General features: G+C 42.4%; 2 protein-coding genes across 2 annotated transcripts in view; one reads left to right on the top strand and one right to left on the bottom strand.

Moving 5' to 3' along the window:
• Positions 1-1,609, top strand: part of LRRTM3 (leucine rich repeat transmembrane neuronal 3) — a 179,106-nt gene extending 177,497 nt beyond the window's left edge. The window contains exon 3 of the mRNA XM_054982627.1: positions 1,421-1,609. Within this exon, the coding sequence (XP_054838602.1) occupies positions 1,421-1,609 (189 nt within the window). The remainder of the gene's footprint in view (positions 1-1,420) is intronic.
• Positions 1-16,691, bottom strand: part of CTNNA3 (catenin alpha 3) — a 1,107,197-nt gene that overhangs the window by 768,398 nt on the left and 322,108 nt on the right. The gene's annotated exons all lie outside the window — the stretch shown is intronic.

Here is a 16,691-nt window from a genome sequence, read left to right as displayed (position 1 = left end):
AACTGACCTTCCCAATGTCCAATACCCACCAAATTTGCAGGGGACATAGTCCTCACTGTCCTCTGAAGACCCCCCAGTGTTTCAGAGACATTGCACCCCGGAAAAGGCATGATCCATGGGTCCTTCCCTTTGTTGTCATTTTCTGTTCACAGTGGCAAAAACGGGACTTTCTGGTGGAAGCTACTTTGAGGGGTTACAAATTGACCTTCCCGATGTCCAATACCCACCAAATTTGCAGGGGACATAGTCCTCACTGTCCTCCGATGACCCCCCCAGTTTCAGAGAGATTGCACCCCAGGAAAGGCATGATCCATGGCTCTCCCCCTTTAGTTCCCATTGTCCTCTGAAGCCTCCCCCAGTTTCAGAGATTGCACCTCAGGAAAGGCATGAGCCATGGCTCTCCCCCTTTAGTTCCCATTGTCCTCTGAAGCCTCCCCCAGTTTCAGAGAGATTGCACCCTGGGAAAGGCATGATCTATGGCTCTCCCCCTTTAGTCCTCACTGTCCTCTGAAGACCCCCCAAGTTTCAGAGAGATTGCACCCCAAGAAAGGCATGATCTAAGTGTTGTCCCCCCCTTTGCTGTTATTTTCTGTTCACAGTGGCAAAAATGGGACTCTACTGGAAGTACTTTGAAGGGTTAAAGCCAGAAGGAAAGCCAGAAGTTCAGACAGAGTTCAGTCCCTCCCTCTCCAGTTGCCAAGGGGATTGATTGCAGCAGTCTCCAGACTGTCTGGCTTGCCGAACAGCTGCCGAAGGCAATGAACAAGGCTTTTAACAAGCACCTGTTCGGTTAGGATGGGGCCTCCCGAACAGCTTGCTCACGAACAGCAGATTGGGCTGTTCATGGGTTTTTTCTGTTCATAATGCTGTTTGTGCCCATGTCTAGTCATGACCTTATCTATAACCAGACTTGAGCTACTTAAGTTTATTTAAAACAAATAAATAAAATATTCTTCTTCTGCTATGCTTCTGGGATAAGACAGAATATAAAACTAAAGATGTAAAATAAGACCAAGCTTCCCAATGCTGCTAGGTACCTTGACACCACATGTGACACCAAACATTACTGCTGCTCACTCATGGTACAGGTTGCCAAGCTCAGACTGACAACTGGTGAAAGATGGGAGAGAAGGGGAGTGCCATCAGGCAACAGCATAACACCACATCACTTCCAGGGTGGGCTTAGAACCATAGAGGGGCATGATGTCACTTCCGAGTTTGCCCAGAAGTGACATCATACTGTTGTCCAACAGTGATTAAAAAGAATTTCCTCCCCCCAACTGTCAGAGTGCCAGAGGTCAACAAAGCTGGGGGAACCATACCCTGGAGGGAACTTGACACCCCTACATCTCTTTCACTCACTCCCGCATGCTAAGGTGCCTCTTTATTAACTACTTTTCTGATGTATTTCCTTCCCTAGATACCTTTATCTATGAATGTGTCAACGTTTCTTGCATATGATCAGCCTACGATAAGTTACTGTGGTGTACATCATGAACTTCTTGCCCATAAGCCCTACGACTCAAACGCACAGGAAGAAACAATGGAGACACACCTAGAGACTGAACTGGATCTGAGCACAATCACAACAGCAGCACGAAATCAGTGATCCTGTTCAACACGCAGGCGTAAGTGGTCTGAATTACAGCCAAGAGTTGCCACCAAATTTTTTTTCACGTGAAAGAGGAAATAATTTCTTCAATTATGGATTCCAAAATTCCTGTTCATTTAAAAAAGAGTTACATATTGTTTCCAGTCTACGATTTGTAATTAGCTAATTTGTGCAGTATTTTTTGACTTAAAAAAGAGTATGATCCTTAAAATAAATCTTTTTTCAAAACTCATCCTACCTACCTGTAAAAAACTGTACAGATCTAATGTATTTTTTCATATTGTAAAGTTTCAATATACTGAGATGTATTGGTATGTACAGGACCATGATTTATTTACATCTTATTTTACAAATTTCAGTTTCTAAAAAAATTAATTAACAGAAGTTATTTCCTGTGTTATATTCAGAGTTTCTCAGTTTTGTAGGCTCTGTTTTGTTACTGCTTTTGGCCCAGAAGAAATATATACACTTCACTCTAAAATTCTGTGTTGTGCAAAAACCTGCACAACTTTTATCACACTGACTGCATAGAGAATTCTATCTACTTGTTCCAGTAATAATCCATTAACCAAATGGAAGGTTTGATTGTTCAAGCTTACATAGACAAGGTTTTTTCTTATAAATAAAAATCAAAGAAGGTTTTGTTTAATAAGAAAGCAGTTCCCTGAATTAACAGTTGCGTTGAATTACAGCCTGGTTTCTAAAGAAATGAAATGTTATGATAAAGAGGGATATTTTAACAACACAACTCTGAACAAATGACTCATTGTTTTATTCCTTCACATGGCATTGGATCAAAACCAAAATGCACCATGGGCAAAAACAGCATGGAGACAAAGGCAGTAACCACGGCAACAAAGTTCCATTCACTTATAAGGTGCAGTTATTGGCTGACCAGGATGTAGTTTCATTTAGTTTCATCATATTGTAGGATAATGCAACTGTTAGCACTGATTATTAGATGTGTCTCAATCTTCCAAGCACTTGCTCAGTGCAAGAGCCTAGATGATCATGCACCGAAAGAATCTTTTAGAACTGTTTCAACAATGCCCTGAAAAGAATCAGAAACCAACATACACATTTCTAGTTTTCAGGATTTAATTTTTAAAAAGAGTTGACATGCATATTTCAGTGCACATGACAAATTCTCTGGAAGGAAGTGATTTCTGAGTGGCATACATGTTTTCCTTTTGGAAACTCAGTTAGAACACAGAAAACAACAAATTAGGAATCGTCAAAATGTTGAAAATGCAAGGCCAATTGACAGAATGAAGAGGGAGTCTGAGTGATTATTTTCCACCTGCGTTGACTTTGTTTGATTTTGTTATCTGGATGTGGAGGTAAGTGAAGCAAGATTCCAGGTATTCTATCATGGGTACTGGTCATGACTTGGCGCAACACCACATATGCTTCTAAAATGTAGTTTGCAGTGTGGTTGACACATGCTCCCAGCCAAAGATCCTTTCTACCTGCTGTAGTGTCTATGTACATTTGCACCCCAGTACATACACTGTATCTGAGTACACCAGGTGTAAGCCTATCTGCAAGTAGACCATGAACATATTTCTCCCTTTTCTGAGCAGAATGGCTCATACAAATTGGAACTACGTATGTGGGGGCCTATTCATGTAGTACCAATGTAACACATGAACTTGGATGTATGGAAGAGAAACTACTCCTCCACCAGACCAGATCCCAGTAGGGACCCCATTCCCCAAGTGGGGGCAGGGGATCACCCAGTTTCACCCTCTGCCCCCTGCCACCCCTCACCCGGCCGGTGAGAGGGGGAAGGCGTGAGAATGGGCCTCCCAGGCACACTCCAGGGGCAGTGCGATGATGATACTCCTGGGAATGATGTCATTGCACCGCCCCAAGAGTGCTCCCGCGCTTTGCCGTGGGATGATTTTGACCCCAAATGGGCCCGTTTTGGCCTGTTTGAGGCCAAAATTGGCCAGCAGCAAAGCATGCATGTGCCCCTTCATCTGCGCAATGACATCACTTCTCAGAGGTGACGTTATCATGCAGGGGTGCATGTGTGTGTGAGGAGGACCATGGGAACAGCAGTAAGGTAAGCACCAGGTTCTCTGCCTCCAGCCAGGAGGCTAGGGAGACCAGGTAACCATAGATCCTGGTGTGTTCGTGTGACCTAGCCCCAAGTTGGGGTCTGTGCACATGACTGACTACAGCCACTTTCAGTCACTACAGTAAGTTTCAGTTGTAGCCACTACTCCCACTTTCAGTCAAAGCTGATAGGAAGCTCAAAAAGTATTCGGGCACTTAATCCTAAAGGCACTTCCCTAGGAGTAAGCTACACTGAATAAGATGAAACTTATTTCTGAATAGATCTCCTTAGGATTGCTCTCAGCTCTTTATTAGATCACCATCATGTCCCAAATCTTAAATTCAAAACTGTAAGTGGAATTGCACTATTCCTGTATCATTATTTAATGGCTGAGTTAAACGAAATTCCTGCAGGTGGCTTAAACAATGAAATATTTGAACCAGAAGGCAGAGTAACAAACATACATTGTATGATAGGCCAAATCAAGGGGGAATTTAAAAAAATACAATTCCTATTTCCAAACAGTTAAATAAATTGGTCATGTATTCAAATAATACTACTTATTAAGATGGGTAGCTGTGTTAGTCTGTCTGTGGCAGTAGAAAAGAGCAAGAGTCCAGTAGCACCTATAAAACTAACAAAATTTGTGATAGGGTATGAGCTTGCGTGAGTCACAGTTCACTTCTTCAGATACAGCTAGAATATGAGTCCAGCAGTCTCTCTGCTTGCAACTGATAACAAAGCTCAAGACAATGCCTCCACCTGGACTGAATCGAGATAAAGGCTTCCTGTCTCATTACCAATGCTGATTTCTCAACACCCATTACCCCTCTGCATATTCAATCATGCCTGCCATTGTCATTCACCGGCTATTATCATTTGGCTTCTGCAGTCACTTAACTCTCCAAGATATAAGGACAGATGAACTCACATTCTAGCTGTATCTAAAGAAGTGAGCTGTGGCTCATGAAAGCTCATGCCCTACCACAAATTTTGTTAGTCTTATAGGTGCTACTGGACTCTTGCTCTTTTCTAATACTACTTATTATCACACAACCTCAGGATTTTTTGAAAAACTCATACATTACAAACTATAGCTTTAAAGTTTCAAGATTCTTGATGACATGGTATTAGTGCGTTAATATTTTAGACTCATGTAAAGTTATAACAGTCAGAACAGTAATCTTCTGGTGTGCTGACTAGGAAATAGAATCAGGAATTGTCAGGTTTTCAAACCGTTAGGACAAAAAGGTTTCATTACAGTAGTAACTTTTTTTTATAATAAAGAAATAATTCAACCACAGAATCTATTTTTCTCAATAGTCCTCCCAAATATTTTGCCGTGGCTTCAAAGTATCAATGAAATTTAAAACAACTCTTCCACCATTTGTATAAAGAAACTCTTATTGGGGAAAAATACCTTTAGAATATTGTTTAAAAGACAAATGGGAATACAAAATGTCAAAAGAGAGTACATTGTATTATTTATTTAGCATTCTAGATTTTGTAACATATTTTGCATAAATTATTTGCTATTCAAAACATTTTATTTGTCATTTTTTAAGACTTAACTTTCATAACTTTTTCCATTTCTGATTTCTTTACTGTATTTACAGTTATTCTTTGAGTAGATATTCTCAAACATTATCATTGGATTGTCTACAGTGGGTCATTAAAAAAAATAAACTGAAAGTTTTATGCATATATACTTCAGGAAGAAAACACATCCTCAGACCTTTAACATGGATTCATTTTTCTGATCATTATGGAAATCTAGAAGAAATCTTTCCCCCCAGATTACCATTTTGGGTCATAAAACAAACCAACACAACACTAAATGTCTTCTTCATAACTGCCTCATACAGAGTTCATATACAGTAGACATCAAATAGAAGTTTTATGGTGGATCTTTGCTACTATGGTTAAAATTATTGAACCTGTATAGGAATCTAATACACACAAATCAGCTTCCCACATGGAAAGGTTTCCATAAAGTTCTGCATTCGACAGCCACCACACTACAAAGATTATGTATGAAGAGCCACCCTTCACGTGGCTTCATTTGGCTACTGCAGCATTTCATACTCTTCTATGAAAACACAGAACAAAATAGTCTGCAACCGATACGTTGCAGCCCTACAAAATCAAATATCAATTTTTCTCTTCCACAACAACAGAGGTCTTCGCATTCCAATAGATAGGTGAGTCCAGTGAACATGTTTTCAGGAGAATGAGACTGTGCCGGTCAGCCCCATATTTAGTATTTGCCTGCTTTTTACCCTGAAAAAAGCAAGATCACTCAACTGCAGATAGGCCTTTGCAGGTATAGTTTATACACAAGAAGGCCTTTTCGAAAAGATTACTGACCATTTGTAGTCTGAGGCAATCCTTCCTTCCCCTCCCCTATATATACTTGGATAGAAAACGATTTACCTCTTGTATCTTCAAGAACTGAATTATGACCCAAGTATTGTAGCTGTTCAATACCCTTATGCTGAGCACAAAGCCAGTGATGAGATATCAATCAGTAAATTTCTTAAAACAAGATCAGACCTGCACAACTTGGAAAACCAGAAGCTGTATGCAATCCACCAGACATATATGGCAGCAGACCAGGAACTAGATAAAATTCTTGGTTTTGCTACTTTTCTAGAACTGCCCCCCCCAAAAAAAACACAACAAAAGAAAAGGTCAAACAACATTCAGTCAAGCTGTAAAGGCCTGAGCTAGGTCTAGGGTTTCCAACCACCAGGTGGGGTCTGATCTCCAACTAACAGAGATCAGTTCCCTGGAGAAAATGGCTGCTTTGGAAGATGTACTGTATGGCATTTTGCCTGCTGAGATCCAGCCCCTCCTCAAACCCCACCTTCCCCAGGCTCCACTCCCCAAATATTCCCATACTCAGAGCTGACAACCCTAGCTAGGTCCACCAACTAGGAAGACTGTTTGCATTCTGGAATACCTACCCTGGCTCAGCGGCTATCTATACATGTGGATACTGCATAAACCCATCTTTCCATCTAATGTCATGTACTGATTAAATGCATTTCTTGGGAAATGGGATTCTTGACAGAAATATCCAGCCACTGTTGGACAACCTTGGCACCCTTAGATCTTCTGGAAGGATTAATGGCGTCTGGAGATATTACATCCACCCAAATGCTGCTTCTGCTATGGTTACCAGTGATAGTTCATGACAAAGAAAAAACAATGATAAGCAAGACTAGAAGGGCTGCAGATGCACCTAACAAGGTTCTTCCTTCTAAAATCAGCAAACAAAGCTCACTCAGAGCACAAACAGGAGTGCCCCTAAAAGGGTCTCTGTATTTTTTTCTACAGTAGTTATTTTTCATCTTCTATTAAATGCATTTCCCAAGGGATAAAATGGATGAGATTCAATCATCTTACACTACCCTTTTATATATTTAAACGATGTTCTGGAGCATAAAACAGTATACATAGAAGCCATATATGTAAACTCAGAATCTCACACCCTAATCCCGATATATGCAGCTTGACTGTGTGTTGGTTCTAACAGCATCATAAAGCTTTTAAGTCCAGTGTACCTCCTAGAAATGAAGACATGACGTGATCACAATTATCATCCAGACAACATAAAGACTAGGAGATGATGTGATGCTATGCAGCTGTGTTTGCAATAGTAGTACATGACACTGCAAGCCCTTCCCAAGAATACACTAAAAGGTAAGCAATTAAGTCAAAACTACACATCTCCTGAAGCCTGAGGTCAAATAATAGTGGCCTTGAACATTACAAGAAACAGACGCACAAGTAACTTTGGGGGGGGGGGGTGCTTTTCCTTTCCTTTTATTCCCTTAGAAGCTCATTGATTCATGAATCTTGAGCAGCAGAAAATACTTATTCCTTATCATTTTTGGATGCAAGGATTAAAAGAACTGAGACATATTTTGCAATTGCTAAGGTAAATTCAGGATCCTTATCACTAAGCAGAAGAGCCAGCGTTTCTGGAGTATAAGGGGACGGTTGATTAATTAAGGACTTGATATAATAATCCCTTATATTTTTGAAGAACCTACATTCAAGTAGGGCATGAAATGATGTATCAATCCTATTAAGGCCAGAAGGGCAATATCTGTCAGAATAGGACCTATTAAAAAATCTTCCCTTTAAAACCACTGTGGGTATAATATTCAATTTTGCAAAAAAGAAAACTCTGCAGTATCATGGAATGGTAATATATATAGGGGCTATTGATTTGAGGAAAGAAAGACCAAAAGATAGGAGTGAACAAACTCTGTGGGCTCTCAAAATCAAGCTGCTGAGGTCAATTTCTAAGACAGTTTTTAATCAGAGAAAATGCTTTAGATTTGCCTATCTCAAAAATATCATTGACATTCCAATTATCATCAGTTTCTCATCCAGGGCTTTCAACCAAGTCGATTGGTGGGTATCCCAATTTAGAGCATCTAACAAACCGTCTTCAGCAAAGAGCAGTTTTAATTTCAGTTTTAAAACATACAGCCATGCTTCCAAGGATAGCTGTCCAAATTCTTCCCGCAATACGTTAAACACACAACAGAGCTTCAATATTTTCCCAAGAAATTGTGCTAAGGGTTGGTTGATTATATCAGAGATAGCTTTAATCTAAATAGCTGAGCCATAAAGAATAATGGGAGCCACTTTCAGATTAAAAATTTGCATTGCTCCAGGAATATACTTCCCTCCCCTATTGTGGAAAAATCCATTTATAGCATTTGCGCATGGTTTTGTTTTATTAAGCGCTATTCTAAATTGGGGAGTCCAGGAGAGATCTGACAAAAACAGAATCCCCAAATAGGAGAAGGTCTTGACTTGCTCAATATTAGACCCATTTATTGACCATTGAAATGGGTTCCATTTCTTAGTCTTGGTGAAAACGAAGATCTTAGATTTTGAGTAATTGATCACCAAGCTTTTTTGAGAGCAATAGTTGGAAAAACATCGCAGGACCATTTGCAACCCAATCCTAGTTCGAGACAGGATCACAGCATCATTTGGATAAAGCAGAATGCCAATCTCAGCTAATTTTGGTGGATGGCAGCAGTCATCAAAAATTGATGCTGCATCATTTAAGTATAAGTTGAACAAAACAGGCACTAACAAACATCTGTGACATACCCCCTTTTCCAAATTAAATGGATGTGTTGAGTTCCCCTCATACCCACATAGTACTTCGGCAGTCAAACCCAAATATAATTGTTGAATAAATCCAAGAAGTCTTTTATCCATATTAGTTTGAGTTTGTTCCACAATCTGGGATGATTTATAGACTCGAAGCCCCCTTAAGGTCAATAAAAGCTGCATATAATCACTCTCCTTTAAAAGATGAATATTTCTCAGCCAAGTGATAAAGAACCAGGCAATGGTCATATGTAGAAGAACCCTGCCTAAATCCTATCCATGCCCCAATAAGTTTTCTGATTCCATCCAATGCAAAAGCTTCTTTAATAAGTAAGTAGAATATAGCTTTCCTAGAGAAGAAAGGAGACTGATTGGTCATTAGCAGGATAGATCACATCTGGAACCTTTTTTAAATATAGAGATAATAATGGAATGTGTCCATAGATCAAGTATTTGTCCACTGACATTAATTTGAGTAAAACTGGGGCCAAAATTATGGCCCACCATTGTGGATCAACCTTAAATAGCTTGTTAGGAATTAGATCAGAGCTGGGTACTTTTCCTAGTTTAAATCCTTTGATAAGGCAAGTGACCTCCTTAGTTGATACCTTGGACCAGCATATTGTTGCATCAAGAGGAATAATAGGAGATATAGTAGGTGCATTAGCATCAGAGAATATCCTCTTTGAATAACTTTCACATGTCCAAGGGGTCATACAGCATCAGATTTTAGAGATTGGATTTATATTGGTATTGATGATAGACCAAAAGATCTTATTATTATCTATTAATAGCTGAGATAAGAAGTCCCCGCTCCTTACTAAGGGCCATCCATTTTCTTATCTGTATTTTTTTAAAATTTCATCAACTCTTGAATGACTGATACTTTACACTTACTTTTAAACTCATGATGTTTCTGTTGAATATGCTTTTTCATTCTTTTATAATCACCATTAAATCAAGATGTCCTGTCATAGTTATTTTTCACATAAAGGGGTCTGAATAGTTCTAAAACTCATCCAAGTTATGCAAACAGTTAAGCACTGGATCTGATTGCAAAACCCTATTGACTAAAGTATAACAGGGGATGGAGCCCGTTATGGTACGAGCCTTATCAGCAGAGTTAGAACTCCAGCATAATTGACGAACTTTATTTTGATTTTGGGAAAGAGGGAAGCTTTGGTCTGGAATGCGATACTTTTCTAAAGATAAATCTATAGGAAAGAAAACTGGGAGAGGGTCACTTCCCATAAAGTCACCACCTTTTAGAAACTCAAAGTGGGAGAGGTAATTGAGGCCAAGATATAATCTATTACACTGATTTCTCTGAGACTCACGTAAGTGAAGTCACCAGCTCCATCAACCTCTAGGTAGCCATCAATGAAATAAAGTTTCTCTGAATTGCACATTTATCCAGCTCTAAAACAGCTCTGTTTATTATGACAACCTTGGATTATCTATAATGCCAAATAGTTCTAAGAAATTCATCATTATCTGGGCCTAATAATTTGGAGAAGAGAGTATAATCATCACTGCCTATCTTTGCATTAAAATCACCCGCTAGTACTAAAGGGGTCCCCAGAAAATGGGCCTACAAGTTATCAGCAATTTTCCCCAGATGATCCCAGCTCTAAACCATTAAACTAGGGATAGATGGAGGAATGTAGACAGAAGAAACAGTAAATGTCATGTCATCCCACTATAATAAAAAGGCAATAATCAAATTGTCTGCCACCAAGAGGTTGCAAGGTCTAATATTCAAATTGGTTGAAATTAAGTAAGCTAAGCCTCCCTGAGGCCTGCCTGGGGTTACCACATGCTCCCCTGGAGCATGCCCTCCCTGAACTGAGCAGCACCATGTGCCCCAAGCCGAGCTGTGCCACGTGCTTCAAGCCAAGCTGTGCCGTGCACTCTGAGCTGAGCCACACCGCATCGTGTACCCCAAGACAAGACAAGCCACGTGGTACAGCACAGCTCGGGGCATGCAGCACAGCTCAACTCAGGGTGCGTGGCTCGGGCGGGACAGGAAAGCAGAGGGCATGCTCCCATGCTGCAATAGTGGGCAGCAGCAGCGGCAGCAGTGGCAAGAGCAGGCCGCTCTTGTCGCCACCACTGCTGCTGGCGCCAGCTCTCCTCTCTTGCTGCTGTGCCCCTGAGAGTGGGCGAGCGAGCGGGCGGGCGGGCGAGTGGGCGGGCGAGCAGGTGGGCGGTAGCTGCTGCCGCAATGAGAGCCAGTGGCAGTGGCAACAAGGGCCCCCTTTGACCCTGCATGATGATGTCACTCACAGAAGTGATGTCATCATGCAAGCCGGGAGCGCATGCACGCATAGCGCGAATGCAGAGAAATAAACCAGGGCAAGTACCAGCTCCCAATCCCCTGCTGGGAGACTATGGGGACCTGGGGATTCCCTGTCAAGGGACTCCAGGTCCCTGGCAACCCTAGGCCTGCCCCACCCCTTGGGCCTTTGGCTGCTCTTTGAAAGTGAGTAAAGTAACCAGAAAAGGTAGGTCCATCCATTAACCAGGTCTCCTGAAGAAGTAGAATATCAAAAGAAGCCATAAATGCTTTAGTACCTTTACAGCAAACCCTTAAGGCCCAGCGTTTTTTGCTTTCCATGTTCCTACTTTACACATTTTCAGCAAAACGTGCAAAGAGGGAACTTGGGCACCTCACCTCACTGAAGCGATACACTTACAGCTTTCATATCTGAACACACAGAATACACACAAGTTCTGCCTTCATTACACAGGACATGAAAGGGCACAAAAAGTAGAAACACAGATCACGTAAATCACTCAACACACCATCCTTTTACAACTTTTCAGACATAAAACAGCAGCTACAAGAACGAAATGAGCAGAAAGGTCATAAAACAGAAGAATCACTAGCCTTCATAAATGTACACACAAATGTTAGAGCAATTTTTGCAGAGTACCTGGCACATGGGAAGAAACACTCCCTCCCACCCATGAATTCCTCACTAGCACACAATCATTTGTGAATAATAACCTATAGCTTCCTGGGATATAAAGCAAAGTCAGCATTATCCCCATATTGCAGCTATAAGCGTTAGAAATAGTGGTTTGCCCAAGACCCTCCTGTGAATTCATGGGGGAATTTGAATCAGAGTCTTTCCAAATCACACACAGTCAGTACAGTACACTATTATTTTAGGCAACAGCTTAGGTGTTTACGCTCAGTTTATACTCAGTATAAAGCATGATTTAAATCAAAACCAGCTAGGAAAGCTATCTTACAAAATAATATGCCCAAAATTAACAATCTCTGGTTTGCCTGCATATTTAAGAAATAAACCCTAAAAAACTGAAAGTCAGCAAATCTTCCAATATATCCCAAAATGAATGATTGCATAAAACAGTAAATTTGGTATTATGCCAGATGTGCAGCATTCACAGTGCCATGGGGGAAACACAGCAAACTACATGAGAAAGTTAGCTTTGGCAAATAAACGAACACTCTAGAACATTAGCACAAGCAGGGGCATCTCTAGAACTCTGGCGGGAAGAGCCGTGCTAGTTAAAGGACGTTGAACAGTCACGTACTCAAGAAAGAGTGTGATAGCCTCTACCAACACACAAAGGAAAGATTGTGTGAGGATACTGCCAGGTTTTTCTTGGATAACTAATACAACCAACAGTGTTGTGAGATATGAGGGTTGAAAGCCAACCCCTGGTAGGGAATCCCAGCCATCTTGAAGAAGCGTTTCTTGAGCCACAATGCCGACAGGAAAGACAAAATCTTTTCTTTTTTAAAAGTAGTTTTATTCTTCTCTAGAATGATTAATGATGGTTAATTTTTAAAAGAAATAATCCCAGGCCCAGCAGAGGTAGGACTGCCATTTCCTCGTCGGGAGAGGTGGATCCCCCAGTCCCACCCTCCACCCCCGTCCCCATCCCCGCTTACTTGGTCGGTGGGGGGGGCATCAGCCTCCCAAGGCATGCTCCCAGGGGGCACGGTGCGCTCCGTCCAAACTAGTCCAATTCAGGCCTGAATCAGACTCAAATCAAGACAATTTGGGCTGCTGTGGAACACGGGAGCACTTCCATGCTCCGCAGTGGCCCATTCCAGGCCAATTCAGGCCTGATCCAGGCTGATTCAGGCTCGATTTGGCTCCCCACCATAGAGCATGGGGGAGCTCTTGGGGAAGCCAAGGACTGTGCAATGACATCACTTCCCAGATCAAGCAAAGTATATGCACAATGGGCACCACTGGGAGGGAGGACAGGGGGATCTGGCAACCCTGGGCAGAGGTCCAACATCAAGGACATCTGGGCCTCATGCTGCCGGGTGATGATATCTCTCAATAGCTTCTCCTGCCTCTCAGGAAGCCATTGGCAGAATTGGGCAAAATCCATGCCTTCTGTAGTTGGGTGTGGTGGCAACAGAGTCCCTTCCATCAGTGCCACAGGAGTGAGTGGAGCTTGGAGTTTGGCAGGCACAAGGTGCAGGGGTCTCACAGCCCAGTTGTCAGGTGCCAGATTATAGGGTGGTGGGTGAGCCGCAGTCCCCATACAAGCTATCAACTTGTCAGGCTCCACAATAGGGGTGTCGAAGCCAGGGGGGGGGGCTTTGGCTCAGGGAGGCCATAGGGCAAGCCTCGGAATGGAGGAGGGGGTATATAGCACCCTCGTGCCCTCTCTTCCCCTGCTGTGTGGCTGTTTTCTCCTTTGCTTCCTTGCTTGCTCCATAACCACTTCCTCATTGGCTTGCCCAGGTAGCCGGTCTTTATAGGGGCTGCCCTGGAGAAGTGCCTACCCCTCCCCCAGGCTCCAACCCATGCCCTCCTTCAATTCCTGTCTGATGACTGCAGTGCTCCTGTGAATCCCCGTGCCCAGCACCTGTCTCCTGGCCACCCAATGGAGTGTGTGCTGCAGGGTGGGGTTGGCCACACAGTGCCAGGTACTGGGCTGGCTGGGCTGCTGCACCAGTTCTCACCCCAGCAGCTCTGTACCAGCTGTTAATGGTGATGGCTTTTCTCTTGCTGCCTCAGGGGCTGAGCTGTGTCCTCTGGGTCACCATGCTTGCAGCCCTTCCTCAGCCCGCCTGATCCAGACAGCCAGCAGTGCTAGCACACCCAAAGGTGCCTCACAGGCCAGGCCACAACCACACCCACTACCATTCATGGGGGATGCTGTGGCTGGCAGGTGCTCCTGGCTGATTCTGCTGGCCCTTTGGGGCTGTACCTGCTGCTGCTCCATCTTGGGGGGTTCCATGTGGACTTAAGGTGGAGTTTTTCTGGCTGTCCTGCTGCTATCTTGAATAGATAAATGCCATAACGGAGAGCATTCCAACAGGTCCCCAGTGTGTATCTGATCCTGCCACAATGGGTCATTTTCTGCACACAGGGTTTCCCTCTTGCAGGAAATTGTAGAAGCAACTTCATTGCAATCCACAGAGCTAAGGTTAGCTGATCTCAAAAAATTCTCAGAGAATGAGTGCAAGTGTAGGGCCTCTCAGTAAACACAACACAACCTCCAATGGCCCCAACTCATCCATTATGTTGGCTCCAAGTGAAAAATCATAAACAGGAGGCTCCAGCTCGGCATCCTGACTCTTCTTGTTAGCCTAATTGCTGTACTTTGTTAGGCACAGGCCTTGTCACAGAGTACTGCCAATGGCGCCAGATACTTCCTCAGACCAAATCCTATCTCTACTACCATGTCTAGACCTAGGGAGCCCCTGCTACCATTCCCAGGCACTGAAACAACAGCCACCTTAGACCCCTTAGTAGCCTCACAGGGGTCTGGTCCTTATTTGAGACTGTTCACCCTCTGAGTTCGTCTCTGAGGGCACAGGCACACTTTCAGTCAGTAACTCCTGACACCAGAAAAAAAATAACTTTATTAAGTAATTCAGATTACAAGGAGTGTATGCTGAGCAGGAACCACTCTACCTAAGCACTTGCAATAGTGAAAGGAAAGGAAATAGTGAAAGGAAAGGAAAACCCTTGTCTATGCTGACTAGGATTAACTAGACATTAAAATCTTACTAACTTGCATCTCTGATGTAGCTCTCAGGCATGTTCTTATCCACAGGCTTAGAAAAGGAAGTCCACTCCATGCCAGGCAGATCTCATCATCTTGAGTAAGGCATGGAGGGAAGACCATCTCTCACAAGCTGGTAGAATAGTACTGAACAGAGAGGGTCCCCAATGCTGTGAGCAACCATCTTTTCAAAGACCATTGACCAATCAGGGCACACTTGGCTAATTGGCAGTGCTAGCATGAGAAATTAAAGAGGGGAGATGGAGGTTGATTCCTCCTGCCGCCCAAGGACGTTTCTCTTGGGAACAAGCAGGCTCCAGGTGAAACTAATTAGCAGGAAGGCTCATTCCCTTCCCAGGAATAACTTACAATCCTGAAAGACAGTGATGAAGCCAGGTTACCAATAGAGTTTTAATGGCTCACCCTGACAACTATATATTTCATTGGGTTTTTAGTCCAAAGATATCCTTCCCTATTTACCATCTCTGAAAAAGAGCATGGATGAGGATATTCTGCTTCATTAGGAAACAGCTGAAAGGAGTACAGAGTCTGTGCTATGGAAAGAGATTCATTTAGTTGGGAAATTATATTAGTAAGCCAATATTTATAGCATTATGTTTGGGGAGTGAGTGGATATTGGCATTTGCAAAGCTTTCATCGAAGTCCTATTTCCAGTATTCAGCATGGGAGGTTTACTGCAGTGATATTTTTAGATGCAAACATTTAGGTCACAATCCAGTTTAGGAGAGGTGCATATCAATGCACTGAAATCAGCGGGCCAAAATGTGCTTAGCTCTGTGTTGGACTATGCTCATGAAAAAAATGGGCCATCTGTATGGACCATCCACTACATAAGATGCATAGACAGCCTCTTACAGATTCTTAGCAATCAAAGCTTCTCAGAAATGCAAGAATAATTGAGCAAAGGTTGATTTGTTTTTTTAAAAAAAACAATTCTCTCTTATCTGTGACAGCTGTATAGCTGTAGGTTTATGTCTGGTGCTAGGAACACCAACACCAGCAAAAAAAAAACCCAGTAGGATTATCTTAGATTTTTCTGGGCATGTTCAGTTTAGAAAATCAAACAGTAGAATGATGAAAGGATTGTTACCCTTTGTTATTATTCTAATAATAAAGGTAAAACAGCTTATGACTAAAAACCAGATGCATCGAGAGGTTTTGGTTTGGTTTTTTTGTTATCAGTGACTAGGGCTGCACTGAGCCATGACTTTGCAGGATTGCTTGCTGGAAGCATTCTCCCCTTTGAGGATTCTACAGGAGGAACAACAGGAATTAAGTGATCACGCATCTCATGTAACCCCCAATGATGGTCCTGGTAGCCGCACAGGTGGGCTCTATGCTCTCCTCCCTCCGCAGCACTCGCCCAATGTGGATGCAAGGTTTCCTGGACAACAAAAAACAATGAAGACTGTGAAGATAAATATTGGGAGGACAGTTCACTGAACATTTTAGACCCGCTACCAACAAAAAGCCTTTTCTTTTGTGCTAAAAGTTTCTGATAAGCACAGCCCTAGTCTTAATCCAAATATGGAAACTGTAGAGAAAATCAGTTCCAAGAAATCCCCTTTTGTTTTCTGCAGTCATAAAAAAAACTCCAGTGCCTCTAGAGCCAAACCGTTTGCTAATTTCTTGCATTGATCCCACACAACCCCAGTTAACAGGAAAATAATGGATCTGTCACAAAGCATGTTAAATCTTTTTAGCATATTTCTAAAAAGAAATTATTTTGATCTAGTTCAAAATTTTCTGTTCTCCATGGAGCAAACTGTTTGAGCCATCCTTAAAGTCCTTTCTTGTTATTACATTCCTCCTACTACTATATTATTTCCAAGTTTAAATTCAGGAGAT

The sequence above is a fragment of the Eublepharis macularius genome, chromosome 6 (genome assembly GCF_028583425.1).
Source record: "Eublepharis macularius isolate TG4126 chromosome 6, MPM_Emac_v1.0, whole genome shotgun sequence".
Lineage (NCBI taxonomy): Eukaryota > Metazoa > Chordata > Lepidosauria > Squamata > Eublepharidae > Eublepharis > Eublepharis macularius.
The sequence above is the reverse complement of the archived record's forward strand: the minus strand, read 5'-3'. Positions and strand labels throughout refer to the sequence as shown.